Source organism: Entelurus aequoreus, linkage group LG20 (genome assembly GCF_033978785.1).
Source record: "Entelurus aequoreus isolate RoL-2023_Sb linkage group LG20, RoL_Eaeq_v1.1, whole genome shotgun sequence".
NCBI classification, from domain to species: domain Eukaryota; kingdom Metazoa; phylum Chordata; class Actinopteri; order Syngnathiformes; family Syngnathidae; genus Entelurus; species Entelurus aequoreus.
In genome coordinates this window covers 35,665,711-35,685,399 of record NC_084750.1, presented here as the reverse complement: position 1 = coordinate 35,685,399, position 19,689 = coordinate 35,665,711, and the positions used below count along the sequence as shown (strand labels likewise).

Genomic DNA, 19,689 nt, shown 5'->3' with positions numbered 1-19,689 from the left:
GGACCATGATTCCGGTCCTAACTTGTTTACCTTATATGGAAGGTACTTTTCCTTGTTGGTGTCTCAAGAAGGGTAGAAATACAAGAACAAACACACACACACACACACACACACACACACACACACACACACACATATGGGCCCTACTCAGTATTGAGACCTCATTCATATTTCATGTCCAAGCCCCTCACGTGTCCCATCTGCACAATGTCCATCATCACGGTGCGAGCTAACAGCCAGTTTAAAGGGCACGGGGAAACGCGACTAAAGGAATCTACACCACAGGCGGGGAGCGCTCGCTTTCTTCTCTTTCATTCCTTTTCCTCCATTTTTTGCTCAGTCGTGGCCCCTGCACATTTGCCTGCCTGTGAAGTCTCCATGGAACAGCGGGACTTCTTTTCTTCCTCCTCCTTCCTTCCCGAGTTTACCTCACATGCTCCTCTCTTAATGCTCCACTGATACTCTTGTGGCGCCCTCCGGAGGACGCTGCAGGCAATGGAAACAATTCCACTTTCAAAAAATCATTCGTAATGTTTGTATCTTCTTGTGTGTTTCAGTACATGACTGCCGCAGCGCCTATGCAAGGGACCTACATCCCCCAGTACACTCCTGTGCCTCCGACGGCCGTCCCTGTCGAAGTAAGACACCTTGTGCTCCTGATCAATAATCCACTGACTCTTTCCCCAAAAACCACTTCATTACTCTTGACAGCGCAATCACTTCCCCTCACGTGATGTTTGTCCCGCTGGTGCAGGTGTTGTTCGCCACAGTAAACCACAGGTGTGCAAGTCCCTCAACCACTGGTGTCAAACTCAAGGCAGCCGGGGGGCCAGATCTGGCCCACCACATCAAATTAAAGTGGCCTGTCAGTTCATTTTGCAGCCCTTTGAGGCATTTGTGATTAAGGGCTATACAAGTCAACTTTGATTGATTGATTGATTTTAGTGTGACCTGCCACTTAAATGTGGCCCGTCCCGTAATTTTACTGCGGCATGCTACATAATTCAAATGTGGCATGTCACGCCATTTTAACAAGGCCCCTCACATCATTTTATGTGGCCCTCCACGTCATTTTATTGAGGCCCACCACGTCATTTGAGGTCCACTAAGTCATTTAAAGTGGCCCAACACTTAATTTAAGTGACCCACTACGTGATTTATGTGGCCCACACTTAATTTAAGTGGCCCACTACGTGATTTATGTGGCCCACAATGTAATTTATGTGGCCCACCACTTGATTTATGTGGCCCACTGCGCCATTTATGTGTGCCACCACATCATTTATGTGGCCCACTGCGCCATTTATGTGGGCCACAACATAATTTATATGGCCCACCACGTCATTTATGTGGCCCACCACGTCATTTATGTGGCCCACAATGTCATTTATGTGGCCAACAACTTCATTTATGTGGCCCACTGTGCCATTTATGTGGGCCACCACATCATTTATGTGGCCCACCACGTCATTTCTGTGGGCCACAACGTCATTTCTGTGGCCCACTACGTCATTTATGTGGGCCACCACGTCATTTATGTGGCCCACCATGTCATTTATGTGGCCCACAATGTCATTTATGTGGCCCACTGCGCAATTTATGTGGGCCACCACGTCATTTATGTGGGCCACTACGTCATTTATGTGGGCCACAACGTCATTTCTGTGGCCCACTACGTCATTTATGTGGGCCACCACGTCATTTATGTGGCCCACCATGTCATTTATGTGGCCCACTGCGCAATTTATGTGGGCCACCACGTCATTTATGTGGGCCACTACGTCATTTATGTGGCCCACAATGTCATTTATGTGGCCAACAACTTCATTTATGTGGCCCACTGTGCCATTTATGTGGGCCACCACATCATTTATGTGGCCCACCACGTCATTTCTGTGGGCCACAACGTCATTTCTGTGGCCCACTACGTCATTTATGTGGGCCACCACGTCATTTATGTGGCCCACCATGTCATTTATGTGGCCCACTGCGCAATTTATGTGGGCCACCACGTCATTTATGTGGGCCACTACGTCATTTATGTGGCCCACAATGTCATTTATGTGGCCAACAACTTCATTTATGTGGCCCACTGTGCCATTTATGTGGGCCACCACATCATTTATGTGGCCCACCACGTCATTTCTGTGGGCCACAACGTCATTTCTGTGGCCCACTACGTCATTTATGTGGGCCACCACGTCATTTATGTGGCCCACCATGTCATTTATGTGGCCCACCACATCATTTATGTGGCCCACCACGTCATTTATGTGGCCCACCACATCATTTATGTGGCCCACCACATCATTTATGTGGCCCACCACGTCATTTATGTGGCCCACAATGTCATTTATGTGGCCAACAACTTCATTTATGTGGCCCACTGTGCCATTTATGTGGGCCACCACATCATTTATGTGGCCCACCACGTCATTTCTGTGGGCCACAACGTCATTTCTGTGGCCCACTACGTCATTTATGTGGGCCACCACGTCATTTATGTGGCCCACCATGTCATTTATGTGGCCCACAATGTCATTTATGTGGCCCACTGCGCAATTTATGTGGGCCACCACGTCATTTATGTGGGCCAGTACGTCATTTAAGTGGCCCACTGCGCCATTTATGTGGGCCTCCAAATCCTTTATGTGGCCCACTATGTCATTTATGTGACCCACCACATCATTTATGTGGTGGGTCTGGCAATTCATTTTGCAGCCCTCTGAGAAATTTGTGATTAAGGGCTACACAAGGCCCACCACATCATTTACGTAGCCAACCACATCATTTACGTGGCCAACCACGTCATTTACGTGGCCAACCACATCATTTATGAGGCCCACCATGTCATTTATGTGGCCCACAATGTAAATAAATGATAAATGGGTTATACTTGTATAGCGCTTTTCTACCTTCAAGGTACTCAAAGCGCTTTGACAGTATTTCCACATTCACCCATTCACACACACATTCACACACTGATGGCGGGAGCTGCCATGCAAGGCGCTAACCAGCAGCCATCAGGAGCAAGGGTGAAGTGTCTTGCCCAAGGACACAACGGGCGTGACTAGGATGGTAGAAGGTGGGGATTAAACCCCAGTAACCAGCAACCCTCCGATTGCTGGCACGGCCACTCTACCAACTTCGCCACGCTGTCCCCACGCATGTCCTTTATGTGGCCAGCCACTTCATTTATGTGGCCCACTGCGCCATTTATGTGGGCCACAAAATTATTAAGTGGCCCAACACTTCATTTATGTGGCCCACTGCATCGTTTTATGTGGCCCACCACGTCATTTATGTAGCCCACCACATCATTTATGTGGCCCAGTACGTCATTTAAATTGGCCCACCACATTATTTACGTGGTCCACAATGTCATTTATGTGGCCTGCCAGGTCATTTTGCAGCCCATTGAGACATTGGTCATTAAGGGCTATACAAGTAAACTTTGATTGATTGGTTGATTGATTGATTGATTTTAATGTGCCCTGCCGCTTTAACGTGTCCCATAATTTTAATGTGTCATGCTACAGAATTCAAATGTCACACGCCACATCATTTTAAGTGGCCCTCCATGTAATTTTATTGTGGCCCACCACATTATTATGTGGCCCAACACTTCATTTATGTGGCCCACCACATCATTTATGTAGCCCAGCACATCATTTATGTGTGGCCCACTACATCATTTAAATTGGCCCACCACATAATTTACGTGGTCCACAATGTCATTTATGTGGCCTGCCAGGTCATTTTGCAGCCCTTTGAGACATTGGTGATTAAGGGCTATACAAGTAAACTTTGATTGATTGATTGATTGATTGTAATGTACCCTGTCAGATTAATGTGGCCTACTCCCTCGTTTAAAGTGGCCCACCACATTATTTATGTGGCCCACAATGTCATTTATGTGGCCCACCATGTCATTTATGTGGCCCACTACATCATTTTATGTGGCCCACTACGTCATTTATGTGGCCCACTACATACAAAATGGCCCACCACATTGTTTATGCGGCCCACAATGGCATTTATGTGTCCTGCCAAATCATTTTGCAGCCCTTTGAGACATTTGTGATTAAGGGCTATACAAGTAAACTTCGATTGATTGATTGATTGATTGATTGATTGATTGATTGATTGATTGATTGATTGATTGATTGATTGATTGATTGATTGATGGATTGATCGGTTTAAATGTGCCCTGCCACATTAATGTGGCCCGTCCTGTAATTTTAATGCGACATAATTCAAATGTGCCATGTCACGTTTTTTTAACAAGGCCCCTCACATCATTTTAAGTGGCCCGCCACATCATTTTATGTGGTCCACCACATTATTAAATGACCCAACACTTCATTTAAGTGGCCCACCACATCATTTATGTGGCCCACCACATCATTTATGTGGCCCACTATATAATTTAAAGTGGACCACCACATTATTTATGTGGCCCACAATGTCATTTAAGTGGCCCACCACGTCATTTATGTGGCCTGCCAATTAATTTTGCAGCCCTTTGAGACATTTGTGATTAAGGGCTATACAAGTAAACTTTGATTGATTGATTGATTGATTGATTGATTGATTGATTGATTGATTGATTGATTGATTGATTGATTGATTGATTGATTGATTGATTGATTGATTGATTGATTGATTGATTGATTGATTTTAATGTGCCTTGCCACATTAATGTGGCCCGTCCCGTAATTTTAAGTGGCATGCTACATAATTCAAATGTGGCAAGTCACGCCATTTTGTTGAGGCCCGCCACTTCATTTTATGTGGTCCACTAAGTAATTTAAAAAGGCCCACCACATTATTACGTGGCCCAACACTTCATGTAAGTGTTGTACATAATTTAAGTGGCCCACTATGTTATTTTATGTGGCCCTCTACATCATTTATGTGGCCAACTATGCCATTTAATGTGGCCCACCACATTGTTTATGTGGCCCACCACATAATTTATGTGGCCCACCACATCATTTATGTGGCCCACAATGTAATTTATGTGGCCCACCACATCATTTACGTGGCCCACCACATCATTTACGTGGCCTACTACGTCATTTATGTGGAACACCACATCATTTAAGTGGATCATCACATAATTTATGTGGCCCACTACATTATTTATGTGGCCCACAATGTCATTTATGTTGCCCAACACATCATTTATGTGGCCCACAATGTCATTTATGTGGCCCACTGCATTATTTATGTGGCGCACTACGTCCTTTAAAGTGGCCCACCATGTTGTTCCAAGCATTATTTTCTGATTTGGGTATCAAAATAAATACTATAATATCATCTTGAGTACGGTTTTCTAAGCAAGTTATCCATCAATCTATGAAAGATATAATAAAAACAGTTGCCTTTGCCAATTGTGTAACAAGGCTATTTAAGTGTTTACATTCATATACTGTATATTTACTGTTACATGTGGCCCTCAGAGTGCAGCCATAATTGCAATATGGCCCTCAATGAAAATGAGTTTGACACCCCAGACCTAAACAGAAGCAAGTTCATAACAATAAGAATTGTCTTGAAAGTGGGCGGAGTCAGAACTTTTACAGATTTGGAATCAGATGAAATTTCCATTCGTTTGGCAGTGGAGCAGCCTAGATTGATGCTTTTCCAAGAATATAGCCTTGTAGACACCCCTTGTAGAATGTCCAGGGTGAATCCAGTGTGTGGATGTTGGAACGGTTCAAATCGGATGAGAAATGTGAGATATGAAGTAGATTGTATATTTCCCATTCATTGTCAATGGGGAGAAAATTCCAGGAATTCGGGGAAAGGGAAAACATGTTTTGCAATCTATATATCGGAAGAGTAGTGTGTGTGCATGGTTGAAAGGTCAAAATTAGCAAAAAAAAATGGCCAAAATGTGGGGCATTGTAGAACTATGAATATGACCATTCATTTGAATAGTAATTTCCTAGAAATTTGGGAATTTCGAAAATCCAAGAATTTTTGAAAATATAGATAATGCCACAATTGTCCGAGATGATATGAATAAGTTAGTGTTGGAATTTTCCAAAACGCCACCCAACGGAGGAAACTCATTTCGGCCGCTTGTACCAGTGATCTTGTCCGTTCGGTCATAACCCAAAGCTCATGACCATAGGTGAGGATGGGAACGTAGATCGACTGGTAAATTGAGAGCTTTGCCTTGCGGCTCAGCTCCTTCTTTACCACAACAGATGGATACAGTGTCCGCAATACTGAAGACTCTGCACTCCACTTTTCCCTCACTCATGAACAAGACTTTGAGGTACTTGAACTCCTCCACTTGGGGCAAGATCTCTTCCCTAACCCAGAGATAGCACTCCACCCTTTTCCAGGTGAGAACCATGGACTCGGACTTGGAGGTGCTGATTCTCATCCCAGTCCCTTTACACTTGGCTGCGAACCGATCCAGTGAGAGCTGAAGATCCTGGCCAGATGAAGCCATCAGGACCACATAATCTGCAAAAAGCAGAGCCCTAATCCTGCAGCCACCAAACAGGATCCCCTCAACGCCCTGACTGCGCCTAGAAGTTTTGTCCATAAAAGTTATTAACAGAATCGGTGACAAAGGGCAGCCCTGGCGGAGTCCAACCCTCACTGAAAACGGGTCCGACTTACTGCCGGCAATGCGGATCAAGCTCTGACACTGATCATACAGGGAGCGGACCGCCACAATCAAACAGTCCGATACCCCATACTCTCTGAGCACTCCCCACAGGACTTCCCGAGGGACACGGTCGAATGCCTTCTCCAAGTCCACAACGCACATGAAGACTGGTTGGGCAAACTCCCATGCACCCTCAAGGACCCTACCGAGAGTATAGAGCCGGTCCACAGTTCCACGGCAAGGACGAAAACCACACTTGTCAGGCACTGGTGACAAACTCCAAGATGCTGAGATGGCAGGCGTAGCGCAGGAAAAAATGACTTTAAAGGCCTACTGAAATGAAATGTTCTTATTTAAACGGGGATAGCAGGTCCATTCTCGCGATATTGCCATATTTTTGCTGAAAGGATTTAGTAGAGAACGTTGACGATAAAGTTCGCAACTTTTGATCGCTGATAAAAAAAAAAGCCTTGCCTGTACCGGAAGTAGCGTGACGTCACAGGTTGTGGAGCTCCTCACATCTGCACATTGTTTACAATCATGGCCACCAGCAGCGAGAGCGATTCGGACCGAGAAAGCGACGATTACCCCATTAATTTGAGCGAGGATGAAAGATTAGTGGATGAGGAAAGTGAGAGTGAAGGACTAGAGGGCAGTAGATGCTGTGAGAGGCGGGTGGGACCTGATACTCAGCTGGGAATGACTAAAACAGTAAATAAACACAAGACATATATATACTCTATTAGCCACAACACAACCAGGCTTATATTTAATATGCCACAAATTAATCAGCATAACAAACGCCTCCCCCTTCCCGTCCATATAACCCGCCAATACAACTCAAACACCTGCACAGCACACTCAATCCCACAGCCCAAAATACCGTTCACCTCCCCAAAGTTCATACAGCACATATATTTCCCCAAAGTCCCCAAAGTTACGTACGTGACATGCACATGGCGTCACGCACGTACGGGCAAGCGATCAAATGTTTGGAAGCCGCAGCTGCGTACGTACTCACGGTACCGCGTCTGTGTATCCAACTCAAAGTCCTCCTGGTAAGAGTCTCTGTTGTCCCAGTTCTCCACAGGCCAATGGTAAAGCTTGACTGTCATCTTTCGTGAATGTAAACAATGAAACACCGGCTACGTGTTTGTGTTGCTGCAGCCGGCCACTAATACACCGCTTCCCACCTACAGCTTTCTTCTTTGCTGTCTCCATTGTTCATTGAACAAATTGCAAAAGATTCACCAACACAGATGTCCAGAATACTCTGGAATTTTGCGATGAAAACAGACGACTTAATAGCTGGCAACAATGGTGTCCCAAAATGTCCTCTACAATCCGTGACGTCACGCGCAGACATCATCATACGAGATGTTTTCAGAAGGATATTTTGCGCGAAATTTAAAATTGCACTTTAGTCATCTAACCCGGCCGTATTGGCATGTGATGCAATGTTAAGATTTCATCATTGATATATAAACTATTAGACTGCGTGGTCGGTAGTAGTGGGTTTCAGTAGGCCTTTAAACTCCTCCACCTGGGACAGAGTCTCGTTCTCTACCTGTACAAACTGTACAAACCATCGGTTTCCTGCTCAGAACCATGGCCTCAGATTTGGAGATGCTGATCCTCATTCCAGCCGCTGAACACCCCAGTGAGAGCTGAAGGTCACGAACCGATGGTGCCATCAGGATCACTTCATCTGCAAACAGCAGTGACGCAACCTTTAGCCCCCCGAGACGTATGGCCAAAAATATTAGATTTACCTGTTAAATAAAACCTCTGCCTCGTTTTTAATGAATACTTCGACCTACTACGCTACGGTATTTTAATGTTAGTCAATATGGTGGTACTTGGAGAGCCAAGTGTTTTCTGAGGTGGTACTTGGTGGGAAAAAGTTTGAGAACCACTGTAAGAGGCTGTCTGGTAACTGACAGTGTGGTCCTATTTAGATGGACTATCTGTCGCCTATCAGATGACAGCAGATCAAGTGAGATGCAGCGTAGCCTCCCCAACACACGCACACACGTGTAAAGATACTGGGGGATGAAAGGCAGTGGAAACGCACACATCTATCAGCCACAGCGGCCTGTTTAGCCCAGCAGCCTCAGACAATGACTGCTTCCCTCCCTGACAGACACATTAGTTTCTCCTCTCTTCTCTGAAAGGCGCACACAGAAGCGGGAGAAAGATGTAGTTGTGGTGTCGCCCGGGGCCCCTGTTAACGTTTTCATCTTCCTCACCGGCGTCCGCTCAGCAGCCGGGTGTACATCGATGCATCACGCGGTGTCTGCAGGGCAGATGTATAGACAGGTCGCAGTATCCTTGAGAGCTTGTTATGGGTGATTGACTCCATGTGGGCTAGCAGGTATGGTCCAAACATAAAAAATGCCAATAGGCTGTTGTCATCCATTGACTGAGTACATTCGTCCTTTCTCTTTTTCATAGACTTAATTGGAAAACAATCATAATTCATCCTAAAGTAGGATTCCGTTATCTGCAGTGTGCATCTTTCACTTAAACAGCTGCTGTTGCTCATCTTAATTTACTCCTTTGCTGAACAAATATACAGTTTATGGAAATGTTGTTTTTGGTGCTTAACAAATAACATATTGAAGACATCAGTACGTACTTTTTGGACGAGTCAATCCATTTGATTGCTAACCCGACAAACAATTGAGATTTTAATATACCGGACTATAAGCGGCACCCACAAATGTTACAAGAAAAAAAAGATGTAAGCCGCAGATATATACCGTAACAATGTAAAAATTAGATATTTACATTTTGTAAATGTTTATTTACACACCGTATTTTCTGGACTAAAAGGCGCACTTAAAGGCCTACTGAAACCCACTACTACCGACCACGCAGTCTGATAGTTTATATATCAATGATGAAATCTTAACATTGCAACACATGCCAATACGGCCGGGTTAGATTAGTAAAGTGCAATTTTCAATTTCCCGCAAAATATCCTCGGTATGATGCGTGACGTCACGGATTGTAGCGGACATTTTGGGACACCATTGTGGCCAGCTATTAAGTCGTCTGTTTTCATCGCAAAATTCCACAGTATTCTGGACATCTGTGTTGGTGAATCTTTTGCAATTTGTTTAATGAACAATGAAGACAGCAAAGAAGAAAGCTGTAGGTGGGAAGCGGTGTATTAGCGGCCGGCTGCAGCAACACAAACACGTAGCCGCTGTTTCATTGTTTACATTCCCGAAAAATGACAGTCAAGCTTCACCATTGGCCTGTGGAGAACTGGGACAACAGAGACTCTTACCAGGACGACTTTGAGTTGGATACGTGCTACCGCGAGTACGCAGCTGCGGCTTCCAAACATTTGATCGCTTGCCCGTACGTGCGTGCCGCTACGTGCATGTCACGTACGTAACTTTGGGGACTTTGGGGAAATATATGAGCTGTATGAACTTTGCGGAGGTGAACGTTACTTTGAGCTGTGGGATTGAGTGGGTTGTGCGGGTGTTTGATTTCTATTGGCGGGTTACATGGACAGGAGGGGGGAGGTGTTTGTTATGCTGATTAATTTGTGGCATATTAAATATAAGCCTGGTTGTGTTGTGGCTAATAGAGTATATATATGTCTTGTGTTTATTTACTGTTTCAGTCATTCCCAGCTGAATATCAGGTCCCACCCGCCTCTCACAGCATCTTCCCTATCTGAATCGCTTCCACTGCCCTCTAATCCTTCACTCTCACTTTCCTCATCCACGAATCTTTCATCCTCGCTCAAATTAATGGGGAAATCGTCGCTTTCTCGGTCCGAATCGCTCTCGCTGCTGGTGGCCATGATTGTAAACAATGTGCAGATGTGAGGCGCTCCACAACCTGTGACGTCACGCTACTTCCGGTACAGGCAAGGCGTTTTTATCAGTGACCAAAAGTTGCGAACTTTATCCTCAATGTTCTCTACTAAATCCTTTCAGCAAAAATATAGCAGTATCGCGAAATGATCAAGTATGACAAATAGAATGGACCTGCTATCCCCGTTTAAATAAGAAAATCTCATTTCAGTAGGCCTTTAAAACACTTTTTTTCCCCTCAAAACTCGACAGTGCGCTTTATACCCCGGTGCGCCTAATGTACGGAATAATTCTGGTTTTGCTTACCCACCTCGAAGCAATTTTATTTGGTACATGGTGTAATGATAAGTGTGACTAGTAGATGGCAGTCAAACATAAGAGATACTTGTAAACTGCAATATGATGGCAATATGACTCAAGTACACACCACCAACATTTTGTATGTTCCATTGAAAATATAGAACATTACACACGGCACTCAAAAATCTATCAAATTGTTTTAGTACGATTTAGGTAAGCTATGAACATTACGCATTAAACATACGAGTGTTATTATGGTGTGTGTGTATAAGGTAAGACATATTATGTGTGGGCACCCCTGCTGTAAGTGTTGCAGACAGACCCTTTAAATATCTGCTCGTCTACTACCCATTGATCTGTGAGTGAAAAATTTAATAATCGGAAACAATTTCCTTTTGCAAATTGTGTAAAAAGGCTATTATATGTTTATATTCATATACATTCACTGTTACAAGCAGCCCTCAGAGGGCAGACATAATTTCAATGTGTGGCCCTCAATAAAAACGAGTTTGACAACTCTGTAATAAGACAATTAAATTATAATTTCTACACGTGCGTCGTGTCCTGTCTCTGCATCCTGTGGTCACGCCAACATGCGCCACCGTGACAGTTTCTCTTTTATCACTTTGGTCACGTTCCAAATATTTTACTGGTTTGTGTGGGATTTTCTTTCTTCGTCCTAAGGGTGCGAACAATTTGGACTAAGTGTGTATTCTTAATCGTATTCTTCATTACGGTCGTTACAGAAGCGTACAATTGTCACGCATGCTAGAAGTTATACTTGTCCAAAGGACCTTTACTGTGTCTTTTAGTTTTCAGTCCTGTGAATTTCTTGTCTGCTATGCCCCGCCCATTCTCTTTGTCAGCCAATCAGCTTCAAGTCAGAGTTTGCATGCATACAACATGATACAATTTTGATCACAATTTCCAGTTTTTCTGTTCAACATGTTCGGCAAGGAGTAGGAAGAAGCAGAGTTTATTTGATCCTACCCCTTTTCCTTTACTTAGCAGTTGCTAAGACTTTTGTTCACTTCCTGTTCTCAACTTATTCACAATATACTCCATAAGTAATAACATTGAAAATAAATAATAATGTGTGAAGTAAGTTATATTCCCTATGGTGAGATAAATAAGATTATCTAGAATATGAATGGATGGATGAAATAAATTCAGAATGTTTATCATGGTTCTTCTTCTTTGTACTTTGTAAACACTTTAAGTTTGAAGAGTTTCTTGAAGTGGATCATATTAGTATATTGTTTGATTTCATTGCTTAATCCATTCTATAATTTAATTCCACATACTGATATACTGAAGGTCTTTAGTGTTGTACGTGCGTACAAATGTTTTAAATTACATTTTTCCCTAAGATTATATAGTTAGATAATTACTGTGTTTCCGCTTTGTTGTGTCAGTTTCATATTTTGTTGTTTGTTAATTCGACATGTTCTGTTGTTATTCATGCCATGTCCTTTTTTGTACGGTTTGTTTATAAGATAATTGATTTATTGGCTTAAGCTTCTCAAAGGAATCAACCCAAAATCTTAACTGCATATTGTTGATGTGTATTATTCTCAACCGCCCTCCAGTAGCTTCCCTAAATAACCCCAAAAATGAAGTTCCTTAACTTCATTCATTCAGTCATTATTTATTTATTTCAGACAATGACATAAAAAAGTACAAAGTTGACAACACATAATAATATGAATTAATGTAGTGCAAAAGGTAATGTATAGTATGTAATGCATGATTGTCCAGTTTTGCCTGAAAAGGAGTGGGAATAAGATCATTTATTTAATCCCACCCCCAGTTCTCAATTCAGTGATTATTCAAATGAGTTTCACTGTTACTTTGTTTAGGATTATAATACAGATGTTGTATCATAGTGGCATTACCACAGGTAACAATAATTATTACACTGTAACAATAATTTGTATCAACAATGTAGGAATAATGAATATACCAACATTGGTAATAGACAAAATGCCAACAATGGTAATAGAACTTGAAGGCCTATAGTAGGATTGCGGATTCCAATAGCCCCAATGAAACGCGACGAATTGGGGAGTTGCACTATCCACCTTTGCCACCAGATGGCAGTAGAGTGTTTTATATACATACAGTCGTTGTCAAAAGTTTACATACACTCGTAAAGAACATAATGTCATGGCTGTCTTGAGTTTCCAATAATTTCTACAACTCTTATTTTTTATTATGGGGTGATTAGAGCACATACTTGTTGGTCACAAAAAACATTCATGAAGTTTGGTTCTTTTTTGAATTTATTATGGGTCTACTGAAAATGTGATGAAATCTGCTGGGTCAAAAGTATACATACAGCAATGTTAATATTTGGTTACATGTCTCTTGGCAAGTTTCACTGCAATAGGGCGCTTTTGGTAGCCATCCACAAGCTTCTGGTTGAATTTTTGACCACTCCTCTTGACAAAATTGGTGCAGTTCAGCTAAATGTGTTGGTTTTCTGACATGGACTTGTTTCTTCGGCATTGTCCACACGTTTAATTCAGGACTTTGGGAAGGCCATTCTAAAACCTTCATTCTAGCCTGATTTAGCCATTCCTTTACCACTTTTGACGTGTGTTTGGGGTCATTGGCCTGTTGGAACACACAACTGCGCCCAAGACCCAACCTCCGGGCTGGTGAGTTTAGGTTGTCCTGAAGAATTTGAAGGTAATCCTCCTTTTTCATTGTCCCTTTTAGTCTTTGTAAAGCACCAGTTCCATTGGCAGCAAAACAGGCCCGGAGCATAATACTACCACCACCATTTGGTGTTCCTGGGATTAAAGGCCTCATCTTTACTCCTCCAAACATATTGCTGGGTATTGTGGCCAAACAGCTCCATTTTTGTTTCATCTGACCACAGAACTTTCCTCCAGAACGTCTTTTCTTTGTCCATGTGATGTCATATGTGCTCCAATCACTATCACAAAAAAATAAGAGTTATAGAAATTATTGGAAACTCAAGACAGCCATGACATTAAGTTATTTAGAAGTGTATGTCAACTTTTGACCACGTCTGTATATATATCTTAAAATATTTTTTGTGGCACTTTCAACTTTGATCACAGGTTTAGGAGCTATGCAGAGTGGCGCTTTCCATCATTTTCAGCAGACTGCTTTGCAGAAGGAGATCCACCCAGGAATGAGGCCATATGAGTTATTTCCCTACTGTAGTTGTCACCCAAGCCTCCACCTGTTGACTTTGCTTACCGTTTTCACTTGGGAGAGACTCTGCTCTAGAAACCCATTTCCTGTATCAGCCATCATCATGTGGTCTTCTGAAGCCTCCACCGACTGTGCAGTCAGTGGATTCTTTCCCAATGTATCAAGCACCGGTGGATTATTTGTCCAAATTGACATGTTTCTTAACTTGTGTGTCCGTAGGGCGTGGTGACTGACGCCTCCCCCCAGACGGCAGCTCCCTCATCACAGGAAGTGGGCGGGCAGCAGCAACAGATTCAGGTGGACAGTGCCGCTGAACACGCTTACTCATACCAGTCCAAGTAAGTACGCCGGAACAGAAGTCGGGCAGGAAGTCTGCAGGAAAATTAACTTAACCAACAATGACTTATTTTTTTAACCGCCAAGAACCAGAGTCAAATTGTTTTATTAAAACCTTGTCTGACAGTCATTGGTCGGATTTTCACGCCAATTTCCACTCTCTTGTCTATGATGTGATGTCAGTATCTTTAGGTCAGGGGTGTCCCAACTTTTTCCACTGAGGGCCGCACACGGAAAAATTAAAGCATGTGGGGGCCATTTTAATATTTTTCATTTTCAAACCATAACAAAATATATGCATTTTTATTTATTTTACCTTTAGGGGTCCCGGGGACCATAAAGGGTCTCAGTCATTAAAATGTTAAAAATAAGTCAGATTATTTTATTTTTTTTAATTATTTAACGCTTACAGTAAATCTCTATATCAACTTCAAGTTGATATAAAGTAATACAAATTAAAAAAAATGTTTTATGGCTTTTCTGTCAAAAACAACTTAGTTTTTTTATAGTAAAACTGAAATATGCAGTATTTAGTAATTAGAGCCCTAAAAGATCAATAATGCAGGACACCATTGATTTTAATTATTTCATATTTTTGAGTAATCACAGTGAAAAGATAAATAAAAAATCACTTAATATATTTGGGATCCAAAAGGTGCCCCACTCATAAAGTGATACATTTTTGTTATGTTTTTCTTTTACTTTCAACGCTTAGATATAGCTGTCGATTTTATGCTGGAACTATTATTTTGTTTGTTTTATGCGCTTTTGTCAAAGAAAACGTTGATGTTTTTGTATGGCTACTACACAATATATGCAATATTTACCACATAAAACATTTTAAAGTGAAATATTTGAAGTAATTGGAGCCCTGAAAATAATTCATTATAACATGGATTTTTTTGTCATTATTTTTTTTTTTTGAGCAATGGCAAAAAAAGAAAAATGAAGAAAGACAAAAGAAAAAAAAACGCCTGCATGGCAGCTTTTGTGTCAACATTGCAACTTTTTCTCGTTAGATTTAGCCACATTCCACTTTTTTTCATGTTCTTTTTTATTTTTACAATAGTATTTCCAGAATGTGTGGCGGGCCGGTAAACAATTAGCTGCGGGCCGCAAATGGCCCCCGGGCCGCACTTTGGACACCCCTGCATTAGGTGGAATACATCTCTAAAGATGGCACAAAGAGAAGGCTCATCCTAATGTTACACAAGGAAGTTTTTACATTTGAAGGCTGAGGTGTCAGCATTATTTATCTAACAGGCTAAAGCCATTCCATTGTTGGGTGGGCGATACTGAAAATAGTACTTTGCAATAAATTAATTCTAACTTCAGCTCTTTCTTGTAGAGGATACATACTCTGGATCCTGCACCATCCCCTCAATGTAGAGCTGTATTATTAAAGTCTAGCTAAGCCCCGATCTTGCTTTCTATTGCCTATTTTCTCTGCAATAGTTCAATTGCAACTGCAGCTGTCTCTTTAAGAAAATAAATACCTTGGCTCCTGCACCGTCCCCTCAGTCCTAGAGGTGTCTTTTTAAAGTCCATTTGTGCCTCAATCAAGCAGTAGATGAATCATAGCACGCATGTCTCTATTGTAGAGGATAAATAGTTTGGATCCTACACCATCCTCTAAATTTATATACAGTCGCGATCAAAAGTTTACATACACTTGTAAAGAACATAATGTCATGGCTGTCTTGAGTTTCCAGTAATTTCTACAACTCTTATTTTTTTGTAATAGAGTGATTGGAGCACATACTTGTTGGTCACAAAAAACATTCATGAAGTTTGGTTCTTTTATGAATTTATTATGGGTCTACTGAACATGTGACCAAATCTGCTGGGTCAAAAGTATACATACAGCAATGTTAATATTTGCTTACATGTCCCTTGGCAAGTTTCACTGCAATAAGGCGCTTTTGGTAGCCATCCACAAGCTTGTGGTTGAATTTTTGACCACTCCTCTTGACAAAATTGGTGCAGTTCAGCTAAATTTGTTGGTTTTCTGACATGGACTTGTTTCTTCAGCATTGTCCACACGTTTAAGTCAGGACTTTGGGAAGGCCATTCTAAAACCTTCATTCTAGCCTGATTTAGCCATTCCTTTACCACTTTTGACGTGTGTTTAGGTCATTGTCCTGTTGGAACACCCAACTGCGCCCAGGACCCAACCTCCGGGCTGATGATTTTAGCTTGTCCTGAAGAATTTGGAGGTAATCCTCCTTTTTCATTGTCCCATTTACTCTAAGTAAAGCACCAGTTCCATTGGCAGCAAAACAGGCCCAGAACATAATACTACCACCACCATGCTTGACGGTAGAGAAGGTGTTCCTGGGATTAAAGGCCTCACCTTTTCTCCTCCAGACATATTGCTGGGTATTGTGGCCAAACAGCTAAATTTGTGTTTCATCTGACATCACATGGACAAAGATAAGACCTTCTGGGGGAAAGTTCTGTGATCAGATGAAACAAAAATTGAGCTGTTTGGCCGCAATACCCAGCAATATGTTTGTGACAAACAAATATGTGACAAACAAGTATGTGCTCCAATCACTCTATCACAAGTTGTATAAATTATTGGAAACTCAAGACAGCCATGACATTATGTTCTTTACAAGTGTATGTCAACTTTTGATCGCGTCTTAAATAATACAGCTCTAGCTCTGTATTTACAATACAGCTCTAGATTGATGGGATGGTGTATGTTTAAAAAATAAATAAAAACATTTTTTAAGCCTGAAACCTGATTTCTATTGCTTATTTATTCTTCAATATTTTAATTGGGACTGCAGCTCTCTTGAAGAACATAAATACCTTGGCTCCTGCACCGTCCCCTCAGTCTAGAGCTGTATTATCAAAGTCTATTTGGGCCTCAATCTTGATTTCTATTGCAATTTGTTATTGTCATAGCCAGACATGTGTGTTTACTTCCGTCCCTGACGGTTTCCGCTACAACTGTTGCCTTCCTCAGAAGTTGTCACGTGATGTAAACGCACAGGTCTGGCTATAAGAATAACAAATTGCATCATTTTTTCAAAACCTAATGAACCTCTTTGGATTATTTGATTTCTATTGCCTATATCAGGGGTGTCAAACGTACGGCCCGCGAACAGGTTTTATCCGGCCCACGGGATGAGTTTGCTAAGTATAAAAATCAACCTGAAATTTTGGAATGAAACAGCTGTTCTAAATGTGTCCACTGGATGTCGCAATAGCAATTCTTTGTATCTTTGTAGATGATGCTACATGTGTACAAAATAAACCACATGATGTTAGTACATCAGTCGAGGAAAATGATCAAACTACATAAATAACATACTGTAATTTGTTTTTGATATATTTTTTTTATCTTGATATATTGAAAATGAACACCAATGAGTTGACTGATGAACAGTATCACATAATTTATTCAGAAAATATAAATAACGACAAATAAAGATAGAATACTATTAACCGCAACATGTAAGTGTAAAAACAACAACATTATGATTTGTACAATTTCAGAATGTGCTTGTTCTATTTTTAAACACAGAAACCAATCTTAAATTGTCTTTATTTTAAAGTTATCGTGCCGTGCGGCCCACTTGGGAGTAGATTTTTCTCCATGTGGCCCCCGATCTAAAATGAGTTTGACACCCCTGGCTTATACTGTCTGCAGTAGTTTAATTGTAACTACAGGTCTCTATTGTAGAGGATAAATACTTTGGAACAAACACAATCCCCTCAGTAGAGAGCTGTATAAATAATGCAGCTCTTGATTGAGGGGATGGTGTATGGTCTATTTAGAAGAAAAAACGTTTAGCCTCAAAACTGATTTCTATTGCTGATTTATTCTTAAATATTTTAATTGCAACCTCAACTCTCTTTCTAGAGCATTGGTGTCAAAGTCAAGGCCCGCGGGCCAGATCCGGCCCGCGAATGAATTATCTATGGCCCCGGGATGATATTTGATTAGTATTAGAACCGGCCCGCACGCACCAATACTCCATCAGTGTTGGCGCCAGGAATTTTCAAAATGGGGTCCCAGGGACCCCATCAAGTCATACAAATGGGGTCCCGCAGTAAATTTTTGGGGTCCCACTTTTTTGTAACCGTTTTGAAAATAAATGATAAATGTACGCATTATCCTGTTATATCTCACATTCTATATTGTGTTTTGGAAAAAGGTTGTCATAAATGTTACTTAATTCATTTAAAAATAATAATACAAAAGAAAAAAAAAGTTTATGCATACAGTATGTAAATGTATTCAGTTATAAACATTCATTCACTTTCTTCTTTCCTTAATGGATCCAAACTTTACCGTTTTTTCTATATTTTTATTGTAATATTTTCAGAATGCATTTGTTCTAATTTTGGCCAAAGTAAGACAAAGAAAAATAATTTGAAGTTTTCTTTATTTTTTAGTTTTAATGCCATGTTTTTAATAGTACGTCCCGCGTGTGCACAGATTTTCCTTCCTGAGGCCCCTGAGCTAAAATGAGTTTGACACCCCTGCTCTAGAGCAGTGTTTTTCAACCCTTTTTGAACCAAGGCACATTTTTTTCATTGAAAAAATCCGGAGGCACACCACCAGCAGACAATGTTAAAAATGAAACTCAGTACCTTGTATTGACAATATATAAGGCCTTCTCTTCACATACCTGGCGCAATTGTTCGATATGAATTTAAACTATAAACATCCATGCATCACTAATTACTCATTACATGGTTACTCTGTTGATCTCTAGACAGCACAGGCACTCAACGACACATTATTTGCGGATTATAATTTTCTGGTTTGCGAAAAATACATATATATATATTTTTTTATTTTTTTTTTATTTTTTTTTATTTTTTACAATGCTTAGAAGACCTGATGTTGCCATCATTACTGATGAATAACGGTCCAGACAAATTAGGTGAAATTGCATAATCTCCCACGGCACACCAGACAATATGGTTGAAAAACAATGCTCTAGAGCAGTGTTTTTCAACCACTGTACCGCGGCACACTAGTGTGCTGTGAGATACAGTCTGGTGTGCCGTGGGAGATTATGTAATTTCACCCAATTGAGTTAAAAATACTTTTTGCAAACCAGTAATTATAATCCGCAAATGTGCTGTTGTTGAGTGTCGGTGCTGTCTAGAGCTCGGCAGAGTAACCGTGTAATACTCTTCCATATCAGTAGGGGGCAGCAGGTAGCTAATTGCTTTGTAGATGTCGGGAACATGGTTTGTTGTGATCACAACATGCGGGAGGCAGCGTGTAGGTAAAAAGGTATCTAACACTTAAACCAAAAAACAAATAAAAGGCGAGTGCCCACAAAAAAGGCATTGAAACTTAAGGATGAAACTGAACTGGCTGCAAAGTAAACAAAAACAGAATGCTGGACGACCGCAAAGACTTACAGCGTG

General features: G+C 41.4%; 2 protein-coding genes across 3 annotated transcripts in view; both read left to right on the top strand.

The window, feature by feature from the left end:
* The window catches only part of tgfbr2b (transforming growth factor beta receptor 2b), a 306,567-nt gene that overhangs the window by 108,210 nt on the left and 178,668 nt on the right, over positions 1-19,689 (top strand). The gene's annotated exons all lie outside the window — the stretch shown is intronic.
* rbms3 (RNA binding motif, single stranded interacting protein) overlaps positions 1-19,689 on the top strand; it is a 589,803-nt gene that overhangs the window by 559,830 nt on the left and 10,284 nt on the right. For both annotated transcript variants that reach the window (XM_062030027.1, XM_062030026.1), the window contains exons 11-12: positions 558-638; positions 14,173-14,291. In XM_062030027.1, coding sequence (XP_061886011.1) covers positions 558-638; positions 14,173-14,291 — 200 coding nt within the window. The remainder of the gene's footprint in view (positions 1-557; positions 639-14,172; positions 14,292-19,689) is intronic.